The 26448-nt window shown below is 43.0% G+C and overlaps 1 protein-coding gene and 1 non-coding gene across 2 annotated transcripts in view; both read right to left on the reverse strand.

Annotated features, from left to right (window-relative positions):
* Positions 1 to 4224: 4224 nt before the first annotated feature.
* On the reverse strand, positions 4225 to 4298 carry TRNAS-UGA (transfer RNA serine (anticodon UGA)). The gene has a single exon. It is a non-coding gene; the product is annotated as a tRNA-Ser (tRNA).
* Positions 4299 to 7552: 3254 nt separating this feature from the next.
* LOC144126326 (uncharacterized) overlaps positions 7553 to 26448 on the reverse strand; it is a 96192-nt gene continuing 77296 nt past the window's right edge. Inside the window, exons 7-12 of the mRNA XM_077660405.1 lie at positions 15350 to 15529; positions 12447 to 12608; positions 11281 to 11526; positions 9247 to 9389; positions 8328 to 8436; positions 7553 to 7663 (exon numbers count right to left, since the gene is read on the reverse strand). Of these exons, the coding sequence (XP_077516531.1) occupies positions 7616 to 7663; positions 8328 to 8436; positions 9247 to 9389; positions 11281 to 11526; positions 12447 to 12608; positions 15350 to 15529 (888 nt within the window). The 3' untranslated portion in view covers positions 7553 to 7615. The remainder of the gene's footprint in view (positions 7664 to 8327; positions 8437 to 9246; positions 9390 to 11280; positions 11527 to 12446; positions 12609 to 15349; positions 15530 to 26448) is intronic.

The following is a 26448-nucleotide window of genomic DNA, read 5'->3' on the forward strand; positions in this document are numbered from 1 at the left end:
TCTCCCGGCGTCTTCTTCCTCCGCTCGGCGCCGTTCCCAGCGCCACCGGCAGACGACGCAGGGCGTCTTGAAGCAGGCTTTGCCGGCCTTGTCCGCGGTCAGGTGTTTGCCTCTGCATAGGCCACACTTCGCGAACTGGTGGAGGGAGCCGAGTTCCCGCTCTGCTAGAGGGATTGACCGCCTCTAATGCGCAAAGCAGTGTGGTCGGGAAAAACAAACGCCCTTTCCTCCATCACGCATCATGCATGGAGCACTCTGGCACAAGGGCCCGAATGTTCTTCCTCACTTGTGTCCAGCAATACCTATCTGGTTCGCACATGTGCATGTGAGCAAAGACTATACGCAGCTGCGGGTTGCAAGTTCCGAAGGTGTGCATTTCTCCTTCATACAGGAAGAGGACATGGCTGAAGTGTAACTACGAGGCCACGCCTTCTACGCGCGGGTGCATCCAGGTCGAGTTGAGTGTGGCAAGTTAAGTGCAGAGTTGTTGTAGGCCATGCTGCCGAAGACATACTTCCGGCTACCGATGGCACAGGCCTGGCGAAGAGTCAGGCATATCGGACCGTATTGAACTCGATGACACTTGTAAGTATCCATGTGAAGTCAGGGAACCTCCCAGTTGGCTACTAATAATGTAAAACATGTGCCAAAATTTTGATCCCCAGGTGTTTACCTCTGAACCACACTGTGTGGTCCGTAATGGATCTGCACGCTCCAAATTTCCTGACGGCAAGAACATTTCCAGTCCTGCCTCCTCCAATAGGTAGGACTTCCGCGAATGACACAGTGGTCCCACAAAAAGGCTTAGAAGCAAACCCCTGGGTTCTAAACTTTTGACAAAGACTGTGCACACGATGCACTACCACGCACACCGAGTGACCGAGAGTCGTGGGCTTACCGCCGCACACATCATGCGAGCTCCATGCCTTTGTGTTGGCATCGAAGCGGTAAAGATTGCCGCCCAGGCGCGAGTTATCGAATCCCCAGTTACTGCACACCTACGCAATGTCGCGATATGCTACTACGTTCAAGACGAAAAGCAACATCGGCCTACCACTGGGTAGCGAAAGCGTCCTCACTAGATCTCAACGGCTGTATGCAGGGGAAGAAATGAGCACGTCGATGAAATCCTTTTCTGTGTGGCTAATGTCGAAGGAGTAAATCTTGTCCTTAAAATGGAAAGCCTTTCCGTTAATAGCTCCTCGAACATCATTCAGCTTCAACGCCAAGATTTCGTAGAATCAGATATTCAGAAGAGAACCTAGCCCTTTTCGCTTTTTTTTCTTCAATCACGAGAATACTCAGTATAATTCTGAAATGGGTCTGAATTACAAAGAAGCCAACAGATGTTGCCTCAGATGATATCTGACATTTTGATTCGAAATCTTCACGCTTAAATGCTCTCCCGGCGCAGAACACTCATGCGTCATACCTTTTAAAAGAAACATTATATAAAAACGCAGCTAAAGAAGCGCGCCAATTTTGATACAAGCTTTCAATTTCATATAAGAGGGTAATCTCGAGCGTAGCCAGTGCTAGAAAAGCGTGCCCTACTGTTAGATCTGCATCTGTGTAGACACGGAAGCCTTTTACGAACTGCCGCAGAATCTGATACTTGAGATGATATAACAGAAACGATTTGTCTAAACAACCGTAAATTCGCAGTACTTACGGTCTTCGGGGACAGTAGACATTGCGAAGCGTTTCACCGATATTTAAATCTCCTCGATGCTTTCGCGACCACATATTCCCATTTCGCACACGGAAATTAAATCTGCGTTTATACCATACACAAAGCCGCGGCGGTGGCTGAGTGGTTATGGCGCTCGGCTGCTGACCCGAAAGACGCGGGTTCGATCCCGGTCGCGGTGTTCGAATTTCAATGGAGGTAAAATTCTACAGGTCCGTGTACTGTGCGATGTCAGTACGCGTTAAAGAACACCAGGGGGTCGAAATTTCCGTAGCCCTTCACTACGGCGTCCTTCATATTCCGAGTCGCTTTGGGATGTTTGCCAAGGCGGCTAAAGCATCACCGCATTTATGTCGCCTTGAGAACCAGGCCGCATCAAACGCTATGGCAGAACACTCGCAAAAAATGGCATGAAATCACTTGGGATGAGGTAGAAATCGTTGCTACCGAAAGAAGCCTCTAAGCACGGCTGCACCTGGAATCACTGATCATACAGTTAACGGTGAACACTATCAACCGGACTAACTGGAACCTTCACCTGGCTTACGCAAAATCATTACGTCGGCTTTTCAAAGCTTCTTAAGCTGCTTCTTACTCGGCCGATTCTTCATTGTGAACAAGAAACCCGTAGGTGTTCCGAAACATCAACTAGCTGTTTTTTGACAATTGGTCCGTAACCCAAGACTTGCTCAACGAAAACCTCCATAAACCATAAACCAAACGTACACCTGATCAGTTTCTTTGCGACAGCGGAAAAGACTTGCACGGAATTTTTTACACTGGATTCATAATTTCCGGTTTAAGTTTCATATTTTCTGCCTTTAGCGGTTGTGCAGTTAACGAAGGTACTGCCGCCCGAGCGTCTTTCCTCCGGAGTTCCACTGAATTTACAGGCTGTCGGGACTCTTGTACCGAATCCGCTTACCACATATGCGGATATTACACCATATCTGCCCCACAGTAGGCAGACGTTAACCAGAGCCCGCGAAGGTCCTAAATAGAAGTGAGGAACGACACCTTAGAAGGCTGTAAACGAGGTCATCACTAAGCCGTGCAATTTTAAAACTTATAGAGCCAACTTTGGCAGGATAGTGTAAGTTTTCTGAGATGTGGGCAGACGCATATCTTAAAGTTTGGGCCTGCCAAAAAATACCGCAAATAAAGAGAGTAAATAAGCCAACCAGAGAAGGCTGGGAGGTGACCTTGTCCAGCTGTTTATACCTGGAGTGCCAGAGGGCTCTGAACCAAAGAGCGCGGGCAGCGCCTAACGCCAATGATGTCCCGTGATGAGGACTGCCACCCAGGCAAGGGAGCAGTGAATTCTTCCGTCTCTGCGATATTCTGTAAATATATAACACTACAAGCACAATCTTGGTCCCATCGCGAGTATTATTTTCGACCACTTCTTTCCCTGCTGACTTCATCGAAGTATCATTTACATCCGAACGCGAGAAAAGCTCAGGGTAATGCACTTCCTGTGCACCTAATTCAATATGGATAGAAGCTTGCATTATTTTGTGCATTGCGTTTACGATCGTCAAATACGGTGTCTGAATTATAGAGGTGTACACAGAGTATACGCCTTTCGTTGACGCTGATATGGCGCCACCACTTAGTGACGGCTCGCGTCAGTTGCTTCTGCTATCTACTGCACATGTCTAAAACGGACTTTTACTGAAATATTTCTTAAGAAGATGAGTTTTATCTCTGGAGGAAACGTAGAAGCAAAGGCAGACTCGTGTCCAAATAACGCTTTTGCTTAACGAGTCAACCGTTTTTTGTAGATCACCCTCGCATAACCTCCTCGGTAAGCACAGTATTCTATTTTTCGCTGTGACGAACTAAGTATACCCATTACAGAAATTGACTTCTATATTGTTTTGGGAGGGTCTCCTTCATCACATGACCTTATACAAAATATTTTATTACAATGCTGAACAATAGCATGCTATATATATTTAGATATTGAAAAGTTCACAACTGGTATGATTATCTTGGTTTATTTACCAACGGTTTCAGACGGTGGACCGTCCTTCACCAGGGTTTTAAGTGGAATGAATACAGAGATGCGAGTATTTGCAGAACTAAATGCAGAGGGAGAGGAGGCACTCTCTCTCTCTATTTTCTTTGCGGAGAAAAACATACACACGCAAAGAAAAGAAAAGACAGAAAAGAAATGAATGAGAGAAAGTGCCTCCTCTCCATCTGAATTTAGACCCGTAATTACGCACATCTCTGTCTTTATTCGACTTAACACCCTGGTGAATGACGGTCCACCGTCTGAAAGCGTTGGTAAATAAACCAAGATAATCGTACCAGGTGTGACCTTTCCACGGTGCAAGTTTTCACTACTGGCCCGCTGTGCAACCCCGACCGCTACCACTATATATATAGTGAGCCAACAGTCACCGCAACCAAGGTGCACATGGGAACGTTATTTTTTTTATGTGTTGTGCTTATCAGTGGGATAATATTACTTAGAATAATAAATCGCTTAAACAAAATTACTTAAAAAGCAGCAGAAAAAACAACCATGCCGCCGGTGGGATCCGGACCCACGACCTCCGAAAATCAGGTCCAGCGCTCTTACCAACTGAGCTACGGCGACGGCTGTCCAATCTGCTGCTCTCGTGGGCGACTGATTATTTGACGCGCTATTCGGAAACCCAGGCGGTGCCGCGCAGTACATCTGAAATCGCGCGCTTCTTCATACACCACTTTGTTTTACATGGCGCCCCGTCCTCTGTCATCACCGATAGGGGCACCGCGTTTGAAGCGCGCCTCATGCAGGAGGTGTTCAAGCTGAGTCACACGAACCACCGCAAGACTATTTCATACCACCCGCAGTCAAACGGGCTCACGGAGCGCCTCAACAACACATTAGCAGACATGCTCGCAATATACGGCGACGTACAGCACAAGACTTGGGACGAGATCTTCCCCTATGTGACAATTTCCTACAACACGGCGATTAAGGAAACGACTCGATTTACGCCGTTTCGCCTCGTCTACGGTCGTGATGTCCAAAGGATGCTCGACGCCATTCTTCCGTGCCCCCTGACGACCAGGCGCTCACGCCAGACGCCAAGGAATTTACCCGGCACGCAGAGGAAGCCCGCCAACTGGCCCGTATGCACAACCGCCGGCCGTAGGCAACAGTCTGCTGCTCTCGTCGGTATTTATGTTTATTTGGTGCACGCGAACCTTGAGAGTGTTCACCAGCGCCATCCTCGACCATAGCAGCGGACGTAGCACGTCCTGTAATACCGCGAGCGTGACGTGGAACCTCATCTAACGGCGAGGATGGAAACTGTGCGAGAGCCCTCTTATGCAACCTGTGGCATCAAGACTGCCAGAACCGAGACCCTCGTTAAGCTATAAGCAGACAAGGTAAAGTAAATGAGGTGCCCGTTTGACAAACTTATGAAGGGAGCCAACAGTCACCGAAACCAAGGTGCATAGGGGAAGGTAATTTTTTTCTTTAATGTGTTGTGCTTATCAGTGGTATAATATTACTTCGATTATTACATCGCTTAAAGAAAAACTTACATTTCTTTTCTTTAAGCGATTTATTAATCTAAGAAATATTATCCCAAAGCCCAGAACATTAAAAAAAATAACGTTCCCCTAAGTACCTTGATTTCGGTGACTGTTGGCTCCCTTCATAAGTTTGTCAAACGGGCACCTCATTTACTTTACCTTGTCTGCTTATAGCTTAACTAGGGTCTCGGTTCTGGCTACCTTCATAAATTTGTCAAACGGGCCCCTCATTTCATTTCATATATATATATATATATATATATATATATATATATATATATATATATATATATATATATATATATATATATATATATATATATATATATATATATATATATATATATATATATATATACATACATATATATATATATATATATATATATATATATATATATATATATATATATATATATATATATACAGACAAGGTAAAGTAAATGAGGGGCCCGTTTGACAATGTTATGAAGGGAGCCTACAGTCACCGAAACATAACACATTAAAAAAAATAACGTTCCCCTATGCACCTTGGTTTCGGTGACTGCAGGCTCCCTTCATAATAATATATATATATATATATATATATATATATATATATATATATATATATATATATATATATATATATATATATATATATATATATATATATATATATATATATATTAAGGAAGCCAACAGAAGCAAAGGTGCATAGGGGAATGTTTTCTATTTTTTTTTATTTTCTAACGCCAATCAATTGGTTTAAAGAAAATTACTTATAAACCAGAAGAAAAAAAACAACCATGCCGCCGGTGGGATCTGAACCCACGACCTCCGAATATCGCGTCCGGTGCTCTTACCAACTGAGCAACGGCAACGGCTGTCCAATCTGCTGCTTTCGTGGGTATTTATGTTTTGCGTGTAAGCGAACCTTGAGAGTGTTCACCAGCGCCACCCTCGTTCATAGCGGTGGACTTAGCACGTCCTGTAATACCGCAAGCGTGACGTAGAACGTCTTATAACGGCGAGGGCGGAAACTGTGCGAGAGCCCTCTTATGCTGCCTATGGCATCAAGACTGCCAGAACCGAGACCCCCGTTAGGCTATTAGCAGAGAAGGCAAATGTAATGAGGGGCTCGTTCGACAAACATATTAAGGAAGCGAACAGTCACCGAAACAAAGGTGCATAGGGGAATGTTTTCTATTTTTTATTTTCTAATGCCAATCAATTGGTTTAAAGAAAATTACTTATAAACCAGCAGAAAAAAGAAGCATGCCGCTGGTGGGATCCCAACCCACGACCTCCGAATATCGCGTCCGGTGATCTTACCAACTGAGCTACGGCGACGGCTTTCCAATCTGCTGCTTTCGTGGGTATTTATGTTTTGCGTGTAAGCGAACCTTCAGAGTGTTCACCAGCGCCACCCTCGTCCATAGCGGTGGACGTAGCACGTCCTGTAATACCGCAAGTGTGACGTAGAACCTCATATAACGGCGAGGGCGGAAACTGCGAGAGCCCTCTTATGCTGCCTATGGCATCAAGACTGCCAGAACTGAGACCTCCGTTAGGCTATTAGCAGACAAGCAAATGGAATGAGGGGCTCGTTTCACAAACATATTAAGGAAGCCAACAGTCACCGAAACAAAGGTGCATAGGGGAATGTTTTCTATTTTTTTAGTTTCTAATGGCAATCAATTGGTTTAAAGAAAATTACTTATAAACCAGCAGAAAAAACAATCATGCCGCCGGTGGGATCCGAACCGACGACCTCCGAATATCGCGTCCGGCGCTCTTATATACACACACACACACACACACACATTTATATATATATATATATATATATATATATATATATATATATATATATATATATATATATATATATATATATGCAGCACACGGCTTTAAGCTTCAAAGAAAAATTCCAAAAATAAAGTTAATGAGCAAATCAAGTGAAACAAAGCCTCGTAGCAGAGAATCAGGGTTCCTGGCTGTTTAGTGCATCATTATTCAAAAACTGTAGCACTATAGGAAAAACAGGATCAAAGCAATGCCGATAATAGCGAAGGAGGATTACTCGGCGAGCGCGGTAGAGTGTCAATCGCCTAACAATGAACCTACTTTGACTTCTACATCCGAGATACAGCTGCCTGACCACAATGTGAGCAGCTCTTCACGAAGAAACTGGTGCATAGCTACACACGACTCTGAAGTTATTGCGAATCATGCGTGCGAAATAATAAGCGAACAGAGAATGGCAACAATTGCCGAAATATATATATATATATATATAGCCCCATAACACGCAGTGGAAGGCAGCCATTGGACGGCGTAGCTTGATGTTCAGAAGGATTCCTTTCAAATCAGGCCAAACTGGTGGGCTTTGGTGTTCGATGATCAGCCGAGAGTGTGAGACCATTTCTTCTCGTAGATCTCGTATGGAGTCTGCAATAGAACACACCAAATGTTCAGTGTGTTGCCACAAGAGACAAACAAATGCAGCATGATCGGTGTCTCAATGTGTGTTTCAAAGCCAACCATCCGGACAGGAGTTCTCAGGACATAACAAATTACATCAGTAGGCACGTCTAAACATATGCGAAGAAATATTTGGATTACCAACATCACCAACTTTCTTGGACAAGATGCTCGACTATTGTAAGGTATTGTTACCGAAATATTTTAGGCAATGGTCAATTCTTCCACTTCGTTTGTAACCTATTTTTAAAATCTTCCGTCGCTCACATCGAGTAGTTGACCTGTAATTGGAAACCAACGGGGAACCTTTTTGGCAATAACAAAAACGTTATTAGCAAAAAATAGAAGCCTGGCCATGGGAATATGGCGGTTATACTGACTCTTACAATGTATGAAAAAATTGCGTTCTTAAACTCTGTTCATTGAAAAAATAATTTCTTTTTGAGTTCCCAGGCATAACAGTCATTTTGTCATCGCTATTTCTGAATGTGTTTATCTGTTACACATACAACTTTCAAGAGAATCAAAAAAGCCTCACTTTCAAATGATCCACCAGCGACATGTACCATCTGTGCCAAGAGACGAGGTATCTCAAGACTTATACGTTGAAAAGATGCAAATCGATACCCACCCAAATATCGCTTTCGCAGGCGGCTATCAGGAGCTCTTGCATCCGCGTCACTATAGGCTGCAGGGAGCCTATAGCATGACCACTGCACAACTGCATCTTTTGACTCCAACTGGAAATAAATAGCATTGCACATAGTGACAGCGACTCCCAAAGAGAAAATATACGTGCTTAGGAGGCTATTTAAGTGGTACTGCCCGCGTTGCCGAAAACTTCTAGTCTAGCAGTTAACGGGGGGTTAAACACGTTTTTTTATGCGAAGCTGAATACAGATAACCTTTCATGAAGAGAACACCATTCTAACGAGTGTAACATACGTTGTGATTCTGTTTATTCTTGAACAAATGGCGTCCTTCATGAAATGCACATCAGCATTAGGTCCTACTTTGGCAAATTAGAAAAAAAGCAAAAATTTTCTAATCAAATTTAAAGACACTTTCTATTTACTTATTCTATTAGCACTTACTAAATTCCGTGCGCTTATACCATCAGTTCTTCTTAGACATTGTGCGATCACAGTGGAAATTCAGGAAACAAATCTCAGAGGACCGCGAAAGAGGCTCGGCTTGCTGAAAGGCAATTCGAAAGTAATGCAACATTTTGAAAGTAGTGTATCTTCAAATGAGTTTGGAAAAATTCTACTTACTATCTATAAATCTGTGAAAAGACAGCCAACCTTGAGTTTTTTTTAAAGAGAAAATGATGGCTTAGTGTAGCAGCGCATCTCTCCATGGAAAAGGCAACATACACAATTTTGAAAGTTGTGGGTTCAGTCCAATGACGATGCTCATCAAAAGCTTTTACGAAGCAATTGCCAAGTTTAGTGGATTTTTTTTTTCAATCGTCCAAGCATTTGATTGCTGAGTGCTTTTTCTTTTTAAAGTCTACAAAAGAGAAAAGATAGTTGGACTCAATGGCATACCACGGGTTTTTCCTTCCTTGATAGTGCATGGCGCAGTACAAAGCCGATGCGGCCTTCTTGGAGGGTGGCATCCAAGCCATGATGTAGTCGACAAGGCACACTTCAAGGATGTACATAGCCGTTAGGTGTTCCTGCTTGCTTGCCTGTTAAGGGCACCAAACATGCGGCAGCCAGTCAGTTAAAAAGCCAACAACTCCACTAAGAATATATGTGGAATTCTCTTTGCTTTTGGAAAAAATTCTCTTTGTCTGCAGCTCGAAGAATAAAACTTTGCCAGTACATTTTAAGCAAAAAAAAACTCTCATCATCACTTCATCACGAAGGTTGGTCTAAGTTTAATATTAGCATTAAATAGTTGCTTTTTTGGCGATACCTCTAGTTACACAATTCATTTCCCGCCTTCCGGAATAAAATACGGCGTTGTAAAGTCGCCCTTCTAAGCAAGCAAAATAAAAGCGTCTTTTATTACGCTCTCCTACGCAAGGAAAAGAAAAGTCAATTTGATATTTGGCTGCTGACTGCACACACTGGCGCTCCAAACGAACTCACCGAGTGAGGCGGGAATTTTACCGTGTACTCCAGTTTGCAAGCTTTGAACTCACAATGTTTAAATATTATTGCAGAAAATTAGGTTTTAAATGGCGACTGATGATAGATAATTGTCAACTAGAAAGGGTACATAACACAGTCTAGCAAGAAAACTACATCATTCGGCATCATATCCCTATCTAGCTATTAAAATGCAGGGTGTGAAAACTTTTGAAACGTCAACTGCGGAAAAAACCTTTCACCGTCCATTTAAATCTGACGAAAATTTGAGCCAAGTGGCAGGGAAAGCATTATACTGAACTTTATCATCAATCAGCCATGTAGGCAGCTAGAAAGCAACAACATGCACTGAAATACCTATAGAATAAATGTTACCAAGAAAAAATGTCGACAGAGTAGTCCTAAACGTCTGTTGAATGAAAAGTACGTACCTTATTTACCGCTGAATATTTATCCTTTATATCTATGCGTAAATTATTATTATACGTGAATCACAATGTTGTAATAGCCTGCCATTGCTAAGCAATTTATAATCGAATCATTTTTTTTCGGTTTGGCTTTGAAAGCCGACATATCGCTATTAAGTCAAAGGTCCGTACAGTGACGTGAAACATGAGATCATCTGCAATTTAATCGCTCCTAATGCATTTGAGATCCGTCTCTTGAGGCCGGCTGACATCATCATCATAGGAAGCAAAGATTATATCACGCATTTTCCCAAGCTTCATGTAACATCTATGGACCTATGATGTCACAGCCATCTCTCCAGTGGTGAAATGAAAAGAACATCGATAAAACTGAATTAAGGATCCTACGCCAATTCACTGTGCTAGCCCATGTAGACAATCGTTGTACGCCTCATTACGAAGAAGAAAATATGCAGCCGAAATTGGGTGTCCATGCTCCTTTAAGAAAAAGGCAGAGGCGCCCCACCAAATCATGAGTAGCTGTCAAATATAGTTATGCATGCTTCTACAATTCGTAATGTCACCACGCATAATAGCAGTGCGGAGAAGTGGGCTTAAAGAAGCGACGAATACAGGCCGACTCCGCGATGTTAACATCTCATAACTGAATCAAAATTTAGGCTAATCATTAAAGATTGGTTCTTTCGTCAGCAAATAGCCATGAAACGCACTGGATGAAAGCGTCTCTACTTCACCTACACTCTTTGTGCGCTCTGCATAAAGCCCTAAAATATCACCGCTCTCATTTCAAACTCAAATGAGCGCTAATCCAATTGTGCCATTTATACACCTTAGTGTCAGTTCTGACAGCTCGCTTATATCGAGCGCCTGTTGAACTTAGTGCCAAATGAAGCCAACTCGTAGATGGCGAGCAACATCACACGCTTATTGTTATCAACAACTACACTTATATACTGAAGGCTTCTACATTTGCTGCTTTGGAATGCAGAGTATGTGCAACACACTCCACTTATACTATTAAGGCAGGAACAGAACTGAAAGCATGACATGCACATACCTCAGCAGCCTTGCAGTTGCGGCGAAGGAAGTCCAGGGGCAATGCCAGGTCCAGTGACCAACCGACAGCCCGTGAAACGTCCTCTTCCATGTTGCACAGTTCTTGCTCCCTGCTCTCTCCCATTCTTTTAGCCGACGCAACGTAGGAACGGTAGACCACGTGGTACTCCGGTTCTTTATGCTTCACTGCAACACACAGTGCTGCTGCCCACAGCAGCTCCATCTGGCGCTTATCCACGACGCACCCCTGAGCAGGGAAAAGTAGCAGAAGCCTGAGCCCAGAACAGTCAAGACACACTCCTTAATCAAATCTCCCTGATCAGCTTGTACACACATACAGACTCTTCCGGCAAGCGAAATGACACGCAACTGCAGCAAAGCGGACTTAAGAACTGATCAATATGCACTCTTCCTAGCAACAGACCGTGCCAAAATATGTTGATATATGGCGTGAAGAACCCTTAGTTTCGCGCCAAAGATCACAACACATGCTAGAAAAGGCCAACAATATCGAAAATAAGGTGTACTCGTTTGCAAGACTGCGCGTTTGTATAAACTGTTCACTATTATTTATGTCCATTTAATTGCATATTTAGGACGAGATACTATATCGAATTTATGCTTGAAATGCATCGAATTGTACAGTTCATCGAATGCATAAGAGAGATTAAACATCCAGGCAACTGGAAGCAACGCTAGCAATGAATGCTGTCAGTACGAGTCATTATTGGAAGCTGCAGCATCCATAGTTCCGACAAAAAACTAACAGTGGCGACATGATACCACACGGCAAAAAAGGTAACTAAACACTTTGAGCATGACAACGTATATCGCAACTCTCTTCTTCACGTATCCGGAAGGAGGAACAATAGAATCTGCAGATGGCTTCTTATAACACCGAGCAACTTTCAACTCAGAGAATTACAAGGAAAAAGTCCCTACCAATGAGACCAATAATGTAGAATTCGCAAGAAAATGCCATCGAAATCAGTATGGTGCAAGTCTCAAGTAGATTTCAGGTGAAACGTAGCGCTAGGGTTTCATTCGCAATATCCAGTTCCGATATTTTTCATAATTATTTCAACATTCAATTTTACTGTACTGCCCATTCGTTTTAGGTACTGCTTGTTAACATGATTAAGATGAAATGACAGAAGTTTTTCTTACCTCTAAGTAGCGATCCGCGAGGGAGACTGCAAGGAAAAGAGTCTCCGGCGAGAACTGCAGCGCGTTGCGTGTATCGATAAGCCACTGGACTTTGTGCTGCCGTATCGAGCGATCCACCTCCTTTTGTGCCATCAAAAATGCAGGTTTAATAGGCCATTTCGTCTGCAATGAACAAAAGGGACAAAGAACATCCTAAGAGACGAGCTCCAAGACTGAAGTTTTTAATAACAATGTCGCACCTAATGCCCAAAAGCAATTTCATCTAGTCTTCAATGCATTAGAGGTCCAGAGAAAGAATTTAGAATTTCTGCCAGCCAAAGTGCCACTACTGTCCAAGTTTCAAGTGGAGATGTTTATATTTCGAGCCTTATTCCCTTAAAGCCAGCTCCCACCAAGAAGTTCTAATTTTATTTTATACAAAATATTATCGGCGCAGTTTATAAAGCAGCACATTGGCCCAAAGCTAAATGGAAGATAATGTATGCAAGAAACAAACATGCACAACTTCTGTGTACCCTACATCTATAATTTTCTTTTCCTTAATGCAGATCTTAGCGGGCATAAAACAAAGGGGAATGGATATCTTAGCGAAATTGAGAGCAGTGTTCTAAGGCTAGAAATGTGTAGCTTCACGTAGAAGGGAGTTTGGACAAGACGGATGATAGAGTAAAGCAAAAGGTTGTCCTAGAGTTCTACCTACTACGCGTGGTCAGGTCAATACCTCGCAGAAAAATTAAGTTTGACCACGAGTGTAATATGCATAAATGCCACTTAAGATAACTTTTGGGCTATGCACGCAGACTAATTTACATCGTAAGCAAGATGAGGTGGGGCTACTGCCGTCAGCAGTGAAATGCTTGTAGAGAATGTTTTTCAAATGAGTTTTCTTGTTTCGCAATGCAACCCTGAAGTTTCCCTTGGACGAAAAAAGTCATGTACTCCTTAGAACAATATACGCGAATAGGAAACGTAGTTTCAAATTGATGTATTTTTGAAACAGCCTTATATTGGTTCAGGTAGTAACTCCTGGCTCGTCATATTGGGCTTTGCCGCTAAAAACACGAGTAAATAAATTTTCCCTAAATATTCACGGATACTTTACCCGTTCTCGACATGATACATTCGCTTATTAGCAGATAACATAATTATACAACCAGTACCAGACAATGCAGCGGTTATCTGGGATAACTTTGCGCGGACTAACATGAAAACGGGTGTAGAAAAAACGTTTCGGTTGATTTATGTTAATTTCTATCGCACCCCTGTAAGATAACTTTTAAACGAGTCAACTTTCATCCATACACAGCGCAATGGAGTTTCCCGACAAATGTTCTTGCATGAGCATGTAAATGAGGAATAAAGTCTTTCTCTCTCTCTTGCAAATGAAGGCCACAATGCTAACCACTGCGATATAATTTTATTTTTTCCTAAGTGCGCCACAAGGCAAATGCTTATATTCACAATCAGACTACTCGCACTAAAAATTGTAATAAATCCTCCTCTTTTTCTCGCACCTCAATTCAATGGAATAATGTCACTAATATCAAAGTTACCCAACCTTCCTTTTCGTATTTTCTCCTAATCTCGGCTAATTATCTTACAAATCTTTTTCTTCTTCTTCTTCACCCCCGGAACAAATACAAAGATGTTCTTTTTGTTTTCTTTCTCTACCACTGTTCAATGACGACGATCTTTTTCTTGCCATTTGAAATATTGCTCATTGTTCTTAGATGCTTTATTTCCACTATGCTGAATTCTGTTGTGTCGAATGCAGAATATTAGTCTATTAAAAAATAAATATATTAAATCTGTACCCTGCTTCACATTCCTTCTTTTTGGTTTTCTCTCGGACGCCAAAGATGCTTTCTGCTTAATTTCCACCTTCACTTCCATTTGCATGCGTGGGAACAATACGACTGGCCCTAGCATAAAAAGCTGAGAAAGGTCAGAGACCAGGAAAAGCGATTTCTATTTTCGATATTTATCAGCTTCGCCGAAATAATCGCAGTCTTACTTAGTTGAGCAGATTTTATTTTTCTCACCAAGGTAGCTTTTAAGGTAGATTTTACATTTCTCACCAAGCGCGTTGTCTTGTCCACCTTTCTTGTGAATGTGTCTTATTTTGCGCTAACCATTGTATACAGAACTATGCACACCCTAGCCTAGCAGCAAGTGTTACTTGAGTACCATGTCAGAGATATCTCTCAGTTAACTGCTTTTTGTTTACTGTTGGAAGAGTATTAGGATAATGTATTTGATTTGTTTTTCTTGTGCCACCGTTTTAAAGCAAGGAGATAAAAAACAAAAGTGCACTTTGCACTGCTTTGGCTCAGTAGTGCTGAATTATTTCTTTGACCCTTACCAATCGCCGTAAGAACGCCGTACCTTAGGAGAACTTTTTTACTAGTGTTTCTTCGCCGCAGCGATGGCTTTAAAATGTTATAGATCACTGCGGTAACCCGCATTGGAGGAATGCGAAAACATTTCTCCTCGCCCCTTTTCCAAGAATAGCCCATTCTGTGTTTTCAAAATTAAAGCCACGCTTCGTTTTCGAACTTCGCGCCACGCTTGGCTCGGACACACTTCCGGTTTTTCAAATTTGGCACACCGCTTGGCTCCCCCAACTTCCAGTGTTTACAAACTTGGCGCCACTTTTGCTCCGGCCCCGCCCATTTTTGTAAATTCTTGGCTTTAATTTAAATTTCAATTAATCTACCTCAACCCCCCCGATTTCCCGCACGAGATTTTTGATGCTCTATCTGTTGGTAGCCTTCTGTTTCACATAAACCCATTCGTTCAGACGTAATTGTGCGGACAAGCTCGTGGTGACACGAAAGCGCAACCATAACGATACAATGCTTTTGCATTAATAAGCCTGTTCGAAAGCAATGCATGGTACTTACCTCTTGTAAGAATATGTAGTCATCAGCATCGCTGTCCGGCACTCGTGAGGTCGAGCTCGATTCCGGCTGAGGGGCAGCATTCGTGGCCGACGATCTTTCGCTGAGCACGCGAAGGAATTCTTCCTTGGGGTCCGAGAACAGGGTCCGGGACGCTGTTTCATCACAATCTTGTGTAGACCGCTGTGTGATGAGGTAAGAATAGAAAGAACAATACATGTGAAACAAGTAAAATGGCTACCACTACAGTAGTAACAGTAAACCTTTATTTAGGGTGCCTTTACCAAAACGGTTCAGTGTTACTGAAGCCATTTGAAATCGGCCCAATTATCACCACGTAAACTGCCGTTGTGAATTGGAACGAAACAAAACACGGGACCAATATTATTCGTCGTACCTGCTTGTCGATCGCGCACGAACAGCGCTCACCAGCGCAGATGGCCCTATTAAGTGGTTATATAGTCCAAGGTTCGACGGAACACCGTCTGGTCAGGGCGAAGCATGGTTTATTCACAAATGAAAATTTTGTCACTGACCAAGTCGAAAGATGAAAAATGACGTTTCGGGTCCCATACGGGGCCCTTGTTCACAATGAGGCTGTCACAGAAGAAGGAATGGTTATATACGCTTCAGAATCTTCTGCAATCTTTTCACGTAGATAGGATGTAGCGTGCCCTGATTCTTGTTTAGCGTGTTGGCCGTTGTCTGGATGATTAGGGATTCTAGATGAAGTCTTGCAGATAGGTTTCTTTCCGTCGCCAAGATTTCCACCTCATCCCAGCCAATCTCGTGGCCAGTGGACAGCACGTGCTCTGCAACTGCATTTTTTGCTGTGCGCTTGTTTTTGACGTCGCCCTGGTGCTCCTTCATGCGCCGCTGGAAGTTCCCGGTTTCCCCAATGTAGACGGAGGGGCAGTCGCTGCAAGGGATCCTATAAACAACGCCAGGGAACTTGGCACGTGGCAGCGGGTCCTTCACTTTGACCACATCGGCTCGCAGTTTGCTAGTTGGCACGTGTGCAATGTGCACTTCGTGTTTACGGAAAATCCTAGAAAGGGCCTCGCTGATCTGACGCACGTAGTGAATCGCAGCACGTTTTATCTTTTTTGTCAGCTGTTGTGCTCCTCGTGTGTAGGTGGCTTTCTTGGTGACTTTGCTGGTAAAATTTCTAGGGTAGCCGTTTCGCTCAAGATCGTGCTGTATAAGCTTCATCTCGTTGCCAAAGCTGACCGGGTCGGAACAGATGTTTTTAGCACGGTTGACAAGTGACGCAACCACTGAACGCTTGTGAGCCGTAGGATGAGCGGAATCAAAATCCAGGTATCTCCCCGTGTGCGTTGCTTTTCGTAAGACGCTGAAGGCTAACCGATGCGCATCACGTTTGACGAGCACATCCAAGAACGGGATCATGCCGTTCGCTTCCTCTTCCAAAGTGAAATTTATGGATGGCTCTACGGCATTCAGGTGTTCAAGGAAGCTGTGAATGTGCTGCTTGTTTAAAATGCAAATGCATTTGCAAATGCAAATGCATTTGCCCCTCCGTCTACATTGGGGAAACCGGGAACTTCCAGCGGCGCATGAAGGATCACCAGGGCGACGTCAGAAACAAGCGCGCAGCAAAACATGCAGTTGCAGAGCACGTGCTGTCCACTGGCCACGAGATTGGCTGGGATGAGGTGGAAATCTTGGCGACGGAAAGAAACCTATCTGCAAGACTTCATCTAGAATCCCTAATCATCCAGACAACGGCCAACACGCTAAACAAGAATCAGGGCACGCTACATCCTATCTACGTGAAAAGATTGCAGAAGATTCTGAAGCGTATATAACCATTCCTTCTTCTGTGACAGCCTCATTGTGAACAAGGGCCCCGTATGGGACCCGAAACGTCATTTTTCATCTTGGGACTTGGTCAGTGACCCAATTTTCATTTGTGAATAAATCATCCTATTAAGTGGTGTTATTTAATGACGCTGCTTCGCGTGGTGATCGTGCTAGGTGACTGCTGGTCGAGCCCGCAAGGGTAAACCTGAAAGCCACACTCGAAGCAACTTCCAAGCAATTTTCTGGCTTCAGAATGACCCTACGATGTCGTCAATTCATGAAAAATAACCGAGACCATCCTATAACATGTTATGGTACTGTGAAACGTTATTTCGTAGACTGTATTTTTCGAACACCGCGACACATGCACGTTGAGAGTAACAGGTGATGGCACGAAGCGAGCGCACCATCTAAAAAAACGCTTCATGCAATACATTCCAAAACATTTTTCTCGTCTCGCAGAGCCCCTATTAACATTTGGCAAACGTTTTGACGACCATTACAATTTTGGTTTAAAACGCCACTATCAATCGGGACTGTGAAGCCGGACGGAACCCCAAAAAGCGGTCTTATCCTCCCGTTGTTTTTCCCCGAATCGCACAAGCTTTTTCTGTGCTACGTGGCCACGTGGCTCCGGCGTCCTCGAAGGCCACCTACGTGTGTAGAAACGGTAGTGGTAAATAGCTACCGAGTGCGCGTCGTTTATCATGATGTTTGGAGACTCTTTTCAACGTAAACCTCTCGGGGCATCTTATTTGGAAAACTGTGGCGCAGGCAATATCTTATCGAAGTGCACGAGACACTTGCGCTATGAGCGAATAAAGCGCCCTTTGGGGGCGTTGTCGGCTTGACAACATATTTATTGTTTATCGATCTCTATTTGCTGCGGTGGCAACCCACGGAGATACTTTTGGTTTGTACTTAATCTTTAAGCAGATATTGCAATAAGTGGATGTCTATGCGGGGTCTCATTCATTTGCTCGTTCATTCCTTTCAATTGTTTTTTCTTGTGTGTTATTGTGGCTCGATTCTGTTCTTTCCTCGTCTTTTTTTCTCTCTCACACAACGGCCTCGGTCAAACACTATGTATTTCCCCCCTGCAATAATGCCTTCGGGCGCTGCAGGCATTTTAAATAAATAAATAATGCAGAACAGAACAAATACTCCACGGTCTATTTGAGTTGAATGACGCAGCAGTTATACACTCGTCATAAGACTGTCATAACAACGTCTTATAAAATATATTAATGATCTGAATCGAAATTTGCGCAGCCCCATTTGAGTCGAGAGATGACATTTATCCAGATGGGACACCCAGCCGAAAACCCGCCTCAGCTTTCATCACGCGTAAAAGTCTAGAATATCGGAGAGCAATATTCGAGAAAAATGTGTAGTATCGAGCTATTCAGAAATAACAAAGCAACGCGCTCCGCGACGTGCCTAACGTCATTCGAAAAGGTATCTTTGCCTTTAGTTGAAGGCAAGTAAAAGACGCAGCACAAATGCGTTTCAAGGAAGCCTTTTGGCTAAAGCTGTCGAACTTTTTCATGACCTTCTTGACGATAGCAGTGACTCCACTAAAGCGCCAGGTTCCCAGCCATATTCTGGACTCACGCTAATTATTGATCGCTCTTTCTAAATGTATCCACAAATTATTCTGCCTCATGAAAGTAGTGTTAAAAAAGCTTTAAGAAGTCCACTGTTTTTCATAATATTCTATGTTATTACACGAACACTGCAGATCAGCGGCCAATCGTGCCTCAAATTCCTAGAATCCCGAATGACGCACATTCGGCCAGCTGCATAGAAATGCTTTGCAAAAACGACGGTTCTCAGTTTGCGGATATCTTGTGCTCATTGCATTGATGTGGAATAATTTGAGGAATAATTTCACACGTACTGTTCTTTCCGTTCTAGCCTCATCAAACAGTGGTCTGCACAAGATAGCGATGAAAAAGCATCCAGGAGGCTGTTCTCGGACCCCAAGGAAGAATTCCTCCGCGTGCTGAAGAAAAGACCGTCGGCCACGAATTCTGTGCCTCAGCCAGTATCCATCTTTACCTCCTGCGCGCTGGACAGCAGTGCTGATGACGACATATTCTTACAAGAGGTAAGTACTTTGATAGAGGCTTAATTATTCATCGCTGTAGTCAAGAAACACTATGACATTCTTACGGCGATTTGTGTGGGTCAATGAAAGTGTCCAGCACAAATGCATCACTGCGCATTGTGAAGTGTTCTTTTGCCTTTTATCTCCTTAGTTTTTAGATTATGGCACAACAACAAAATAGCAAAACTATTCTCCTAATAATTATCCAACAGTACAAAAAAACCCACTTAGATGATAGAATACCGACATGGTACCTTGCTGAGAATTTTAACATCGGCTCAACTAAGCAAGACCGCAAATATACAAGGTGAATATGAGAAATAACAAAAAAGGAAACCGCTTCACCCGGTAACCATAAGGACCTCTCTTAATCTAACGATAAAGGTATGGCGCCGCTGTTATCTTTTCTAGATTTTTATGCTTGACCAGTAATTATGAGCCTATGGCTTGAAATGGAATTCGAGCTAGCAATGAAGCAGGAAACTTCTTTGGCGTTCGAAAGAATCCCAACAGTTGTGACTGTGCAGGAAGATACAGACATACACATTTATTTTTTAATATTCACATATACTGTATTCGGTCTAAACTTATTTACGAAGAATGAAAATACATCACGCATCACGCCAAAACAAAGTACACTCCATCAAATACCGACAAAAATAACGTCGTCGTTCAACAGTCGTCGAGAGAGAAATAAATGCAGACATATTTAGGCTTCACCAAAATTAACCAAGATAAACAGCAGATAATTACAAAGAATCTTGAGCAACTTCGAGATTAGTCACGTTATTTCAATGTATTACCAGACTAGATAAAATAGATTTAAAGAAGTTTCTTTTTACACGGAATATGTCACTTCTAGCTCGAGACTCTTCTGTTCCCCAACCCTGCGGCAGCATAGCCACTTCTTGCTTATGCCGCAGAGCATTATGAATTAATAGCCTAAGAGTGATATATCTGCACATTGCACTCGTGGAATAATACAATCGAGGCCTGCGATGAAATAACTTGACCGCGTGCAGTTAGCGGATTTCTCGGATAGCCTTTCGCTTTCACGAGATATGTTTTGTCCAAAGTCTCCTTTTGGTAAAGCAGCACATTTGTAGCCTATGGACGCCGCTGTCAATGTCGCTGTGATATGCGTTCTCCTTTATTCTTGTGATCGCAAGTGTCTGGAGAAATGGAAGAGGAAATTATAAATACAAGGTGCACAGGAGTTGTGCATGTTTGTTTCTTGCATAAATTTTGTCCTGTTTTTTTCTTGTGAGAATGTGCTGCTTTATTAGCTGGGCCGATTACTTTTTCTATAAAACAAAAGTAAAGCCTTTTGGTGGGAGCCGGCATTGAGGCTAGTACTCGAGCTATCACATCTGCACGAGACCTTTGGATAGTAGTAGAATTTTGGCTCGTGGACACTGTGTGTTCTCCTTTAGCGCTGCACCTCTAACTGCATTGCAGATAGGATGAGATTGCTTTTTGCAATAAGTGCGCCATTATTATTCAAATGTTAATTCTCCAAGCTCCTTTCTTCGAATTTTCTCTTACATTTCTCTCCACTAAACACAAAATAGCCCATTGAACCTGCATTTAGGAGTGCGCAAAAGGTGGCGGATCTCTCTGCGCGGGAGAGCAATTTTCACTGGTTGATCGGTACACGTAACGTGCTGCAGTTCTCACCGGAGATGCTTTTTCTCGCCGTCTCCCTCGCGGATCGCTACGGTATCTGTCACTTAATATGAACCGTGTTCACATGCTGCGCCCAAAACGAAGGTGTCGGTTGAGGCGAATAAGGGCCTAATGTTACGTTTAACCTTAGATCTACTTCAGACTTTCGTCATAAAAGAATCGAAGCATTTCGTTTCGAATTCTACGGTATTGGGCTAGTTTGTAGTACAATTTCATTCCTGGGGAAGGTTCACTAGGTGTACAGCCATCTTTGACAGTTATTATGGTGAGAAAAACTTTAAAATTCACTATGGATTTTTTGTCTTCTTTGTAGCAGCAAATATTTTTTGGATTTTCTGAATTGCTGATGTAAAGTATGATCAGTCAAATTTCCCACGTAGTTCATTCTTCCAGTTATTGTAGGTTCGTGTGTGTTATAACAAGGGATCCACAACTTTCATTGTTTTATTGTTTTGATGTACATTGTCGGGCTCATGGTGCTTGTTCACCGGTTCTTGCTTTGTGCGGATTCGTTCGCTGTTGGAAATATTCATGCTGCAGCATCTAACAGCGCATCGTACTGACCGCATTCACTTGTACCTGTGGTTGCAGTTGCCGAGGTTCCCTATTCTCTGTCATGCATTTGATAATCTGCAGTATTCGATGTCTCTTGAGTTTGAAATCGACATAGCTTGTCGTCCTAAATGTGTACTTGTACGCGTGCAATCAAAACGAACCGTTTATTCAAGCACAAGCACTCGCTAACAACTCCATCGTAGTTTCCAAATCACTGACTTTTATTTAGCGTGTTGTGTTGGGCTCTATGGCGCATAACTAAGCGTTCTATGGCTGACTTTTGGTTAGCGAGTTGTGTTTAGTTCTATGGCGCATAACTAAAGGCTTTTGACGATATAGAACTACATATCCTGACTAAATTAGTAACTAGGCGACGTGCATATAATCAGTTCTTAGGTATGTTTCACTGCAGTTTTAAGTCATTTCGGATGCCGAAATATTCTGTATGCGTGTGCAAGCTGTTCAGGGAGCTTTAAATAAGGAGTGTGTCTTGACTGTTCTGTGCTCCGGCATCTGCTACATTTCCCTGTTCAGGTGTGCGTCGTGGATAAGCGCCAGATGGAGCTGGTGTGGGCAGCAGCACTGTGTGTTGCAGTGAAGCATAAAGAGTCGGAGTACCACGTGGTCTACCGTTCCTACCTTGCATCGACTAAAAGAATGGGAGAGAGCACGGAGCAAGAAATGTACGAAATGGAAAAGGACGTTTCCCGCGCTGCCGATTGGTTCCTGGACCTGCCGTTACCCCTCCACTTCCTCCGTCACAACTGAAAGGTTGCTGAGGGATGTGCATGTCGTGTTTTCGTTTACATTCGTGTCTAATTCGTGTCTGCGAAGGGTGTTGCACATTAACTACTTTCCACAGCAGCAAATATCGATGCCCTCAGTGTATTGGAGAGATGACCTCTATTATTTGTAGCGGCATAAGCCTGTGATGTAGCTCGCCATCTACGACGTGGCCTCATTGGGCAATAAGTTCGATACGTGCTCTATACAAGTCAGTTGTGGAAACAGACACTAAGATGTCGTATCGCTGGCACCAATGTATTAACACTGCTTTGAGATCCAAAGGGGGCGGTGATGTTGCAGGCTTTTATGCAGAGCACACAAAGGTGTGCAGGTGAAGTACAGATGCATGCACGCGGTGGGCTTCATGATGATTTGCCGAAGAAAGATTCAAAGTTTAATAATTAGAATATATTTCGGTTCAGTAAAGAGAAGTTGTTAATGTCACGGACTCACTATGCATTGCTCTGTTCTGTACGCCCAGTTGTCCGCATCGCAAATACGCGCGATCACATTACAAATTGTAGAAGCATGCGGTACTCTATCCGAGAGCAATGCATGACTAGGTATGGCGCCTCTTTTTCTTAAAAGAGCATAGACACCTAATTTCGGCTGTATGTTTTCTACTTTGTAATGAAGCGTGAGATGACATCTCCACATGTATCAGCGCGCTGTATTTGACTATCGCTCTTAAATTATTTTTATCAAGCTTTTTTTTTTGAACATCCGAGCGATAGATGGCAAGACGTAATAGGTCGGCACATGTCACATGTATCAATAAAAAAAGTGCTATATAATCGCTGCGTCATCGTCTTAATCTAGGACAGCGCTAATGCCCGCTTCCCTCAGGAGCCGGAACAAAAGATATCTTTTGGCTAATGGCGTTTAACATCTCAAACCGACTTCGGCTATCAGGGACACCGTAGCGAAGGGCACCGGAAAAGGGATGAAGCAGCGATTATATCTAAGTTTTTCTTATGTTTCACGAGACATGTACGGAAGTTTGGCGTGAAAGCCGTCAGTTGGCCTTCATAGCCCAAACCGTATAAGGAAAAAAATTCAATTATTAAGTGTTTAGCGGTCACAGGCGAATACCAAGTGGTGACCCATGCGCATACTAATGTTTCATGCATATTTTTAAAGGATAGAAGACGCAGCGATCAATTTGATGTGTACTTCCTTTTAAAGGGACGTTGAGGACAACTCTAACCATATTTTGTTCTTGCTAACATTTATTATAGACGTATTGGTGGGCATGTTGCTTTTTAGCAACCTAAATTTCTGCATAGGACTGATAAAGTTCAGTATAAAACTTTCCCTGCCATTCAGCTTAATTTTTCGCCAGTTTGAAATGAAGGACGGTTGAGAGTTTGCGGAGTTGGTATATGAAAACTTTTCACTCTCTACATTTTAATATAGAGATCGAGATGTGATGCACAACGATGTCGTTTACTGGTAAGATTGTGGTAATGTACCCTATCTAGCCAACATCAGTTTATCACCAGTCGCCATTTGAAACGTGATTTTCTCCTATAATTATTAAACTTTGTGAGATCGAAGTTTGTAAACTGGAGGTTATGGTAAAATTTCAGCCGCTCTCGGTCAGTTTATATAGAACGCCAGTGCGTGCAGTCGGCTGCCAAACATCAAATTCGAAATTCTTTTGATAAATATGACTCAATATTAAAAGCGACTTTAATTTTCTTTGATTAGGATGGGCGACTTTACAACGCTGCATGTAAATCCAAAAGGCTGGGAAAGGAATGGTGTAGTTTGAAGTATCGCGAGATAAGCGACTATCCAAGTGTAATAGCAGCGTCAGACCAACTTACGTGCTGAATTGGTGACGAAATTTTTTTGTTGCTAAAAATGTTCGTGAAAAGTTTTGTTCCGCGGGCTCCACGCAAGTAGAAATTTTCTCCAGAATAATCTAACGCAGTTGAGCGCCGCGTCTGAGAAGTTTCTGATGGAGTAATTGTTTTTCCTTCTGACGACTTCCTGGGACGAAAAATAGCCAGATATGAGGTCTTGTCCCCTCCACAAATATGCTTACTGGATTTGTTGGCTTTTTAATTTTCAGGCTGCTGCATGTTTCCTGCCCTTAACAGGCAAGCAAGCAGAAACACCTGACGGCTATATACATTGTTGAGGCGTGCCTTGTCAACTACACCATGGCTTGGATAAAGACCTGTAAGAGGCCGCATCGGCTCTGTACTGCGCCATGCACTTTCAAGGATCGCTAAACTTGTGGTATGCCACTGAGTCCTAAATATCTGTTCTCTTTTACAGCCTTTAAAAAGAAAAAGCGCGCAGTAATTAAATGCTCGAACAATATCTTTAAAAAACTGCGTTAAACTCGCCAACGACGTCGCTAAAACTTCAGACGGCCATCGTCGTTTGACTGAATTTCCAACTTGCAGACTAAGGTCTGTTGCTTTCTCCAATGAGAGATGCGCAACTCCCGTCTATGATATTGTTTAAAAACCATACGGCTTACCATCTTTAAGCAAATTTGTAGTTAATAAACAAAATTTTTGAAACTTTCTATTAAAAATACACTACTTCTCAAAAGTTGCATTACTTGCGTGTTCCCATACAACGAGTAGAACAGTTTTCGCGGTCCTCTGAGATTGGTTTGAGAGAATGTCTAATGTGATCGCACTTTGTCGAAGTATAATTGGCGGTATTAATGCGCGAAATCAAGAAAAGTTCTCATCGAATATCTATAAAAAAACAATTTTAACTCTTATTGGTGCAGGGTTGTCTATTTTGCTAATCTTCGGCAAGTACGAACTTAATACAGATGTGTATATGCTGAACGCCATTGTTTGTTCCTGAATAGGAGCAATAGTATGGGATTGTTTAGACGAGAGTATGGTGCCCGCCATCATAAGAAGCTATCAGTATTCACCATTGCATTGAAAAAAACTTATAACCCTCCTAACTGATAGATGGCAACTTCACCACATCACCAACGCTAACAATACCACGTAAATGGCCCCTTAAGCACGTACATTTTCTCTCCAAGAGTCGCTGTGACTACTATGTGCACTGCTATTTATCTCCGGTAGGGGCCACAAGACGCAGTTGTGCAGTGGTCATGATATGGGCTCCCTGCAGGCTTTAGTGACGCAGACACAAGAGTTCCTGATAGCCGCCTGCGAAAGCGATAAGTGGATGGTTTTCGATTTGCATCTTTTCAAAGTATATATGTTGAGATACTTCGTCTATTGGCACAGACTGTACAAGTCACTAGCGGCTCATTTAAAAGTGAGCCCTTTTTCTTTATCTATCAAGTAGAATGCATAAGAGATAAACAGTGAGCAGTAGCAGTGACTAAAACAGTCTCATACAATTCTGGCCGAATTCATTTTTCAACCATAAGAGTTTATAACGTGATATTTTTAAATATTGAGTGTACATCTCCGGATATATTTTTTCGGCAGGATTGAATTCTTTTTCTTTTAACGCTTTTGCGTACTGTATTATGTTTTCTATGCCAGAATATACTACCCAACCCAAGTCTGGAGTTCGCTGACCTTTCCGCGAACTGGTCGGTCTCGTGCTCGCAAAGGCAGCAGCAGTGGGGTCGGAATTCGCCAACAAACGATCCGTCCCGTCCTTGCCTCCCCTTCGTCCGGCGGACGTCCTTGTTTACTCCGCGCCGTCGCGGGCATAGCCCTTCTTAAGAAGATTAACCAAGTACAGCTGTCGACATGTGTTCGTTGTCAAGGGGTTGACGAGATTTCGGGAACGCACGAGATACGGCTAAGTATTAGCCGAGTGACCGGAATCCCACTATTACCGTAACGACTGTCTTCTCTTGCGCTGTGTTCTGTAAATAACTTAAGGGATCATCTCGACGGCATATGTTTGTCGCGTGTGCGAAAGAGATAGGAAAGTGGTAACGCCTGGGCCGTGGGTGCCGTGAGAGAGGGTGGTCGCGTTTGTGCTGTTTGTGTATTTTGATTGGAACCTCTCCTTTCCCGAATGTTTAATCAGCACTCTTCCCCAATCTCTGATTAGTTGCCGGAAACCTTGTTTTCCTTTCCCTGACTACTGATTGGTGAGGTGAGTCGCTTGTAATCTTATTGGTGGCTGTCCCCGCTAAGGGCGGAGACAGGGGGTTTAAAAACAAGCGCAC

Source organism: Amblyomma americanum, chromosome 1 (assembly GCF_052857255.1).
Source record: "Amblyomma americanum isolate KBUSLIRL-KWMA chromosome 1, ASM5285725v1, whole genome shotgun sequence".
Classification (NCBI taxonomy): domain Eukaryota; kingdom Metazoa; phylum Arthropoda; class Arachnida; order Ixodida; family Ixodidae; genus Amblyomma; species Amblyomma americanum.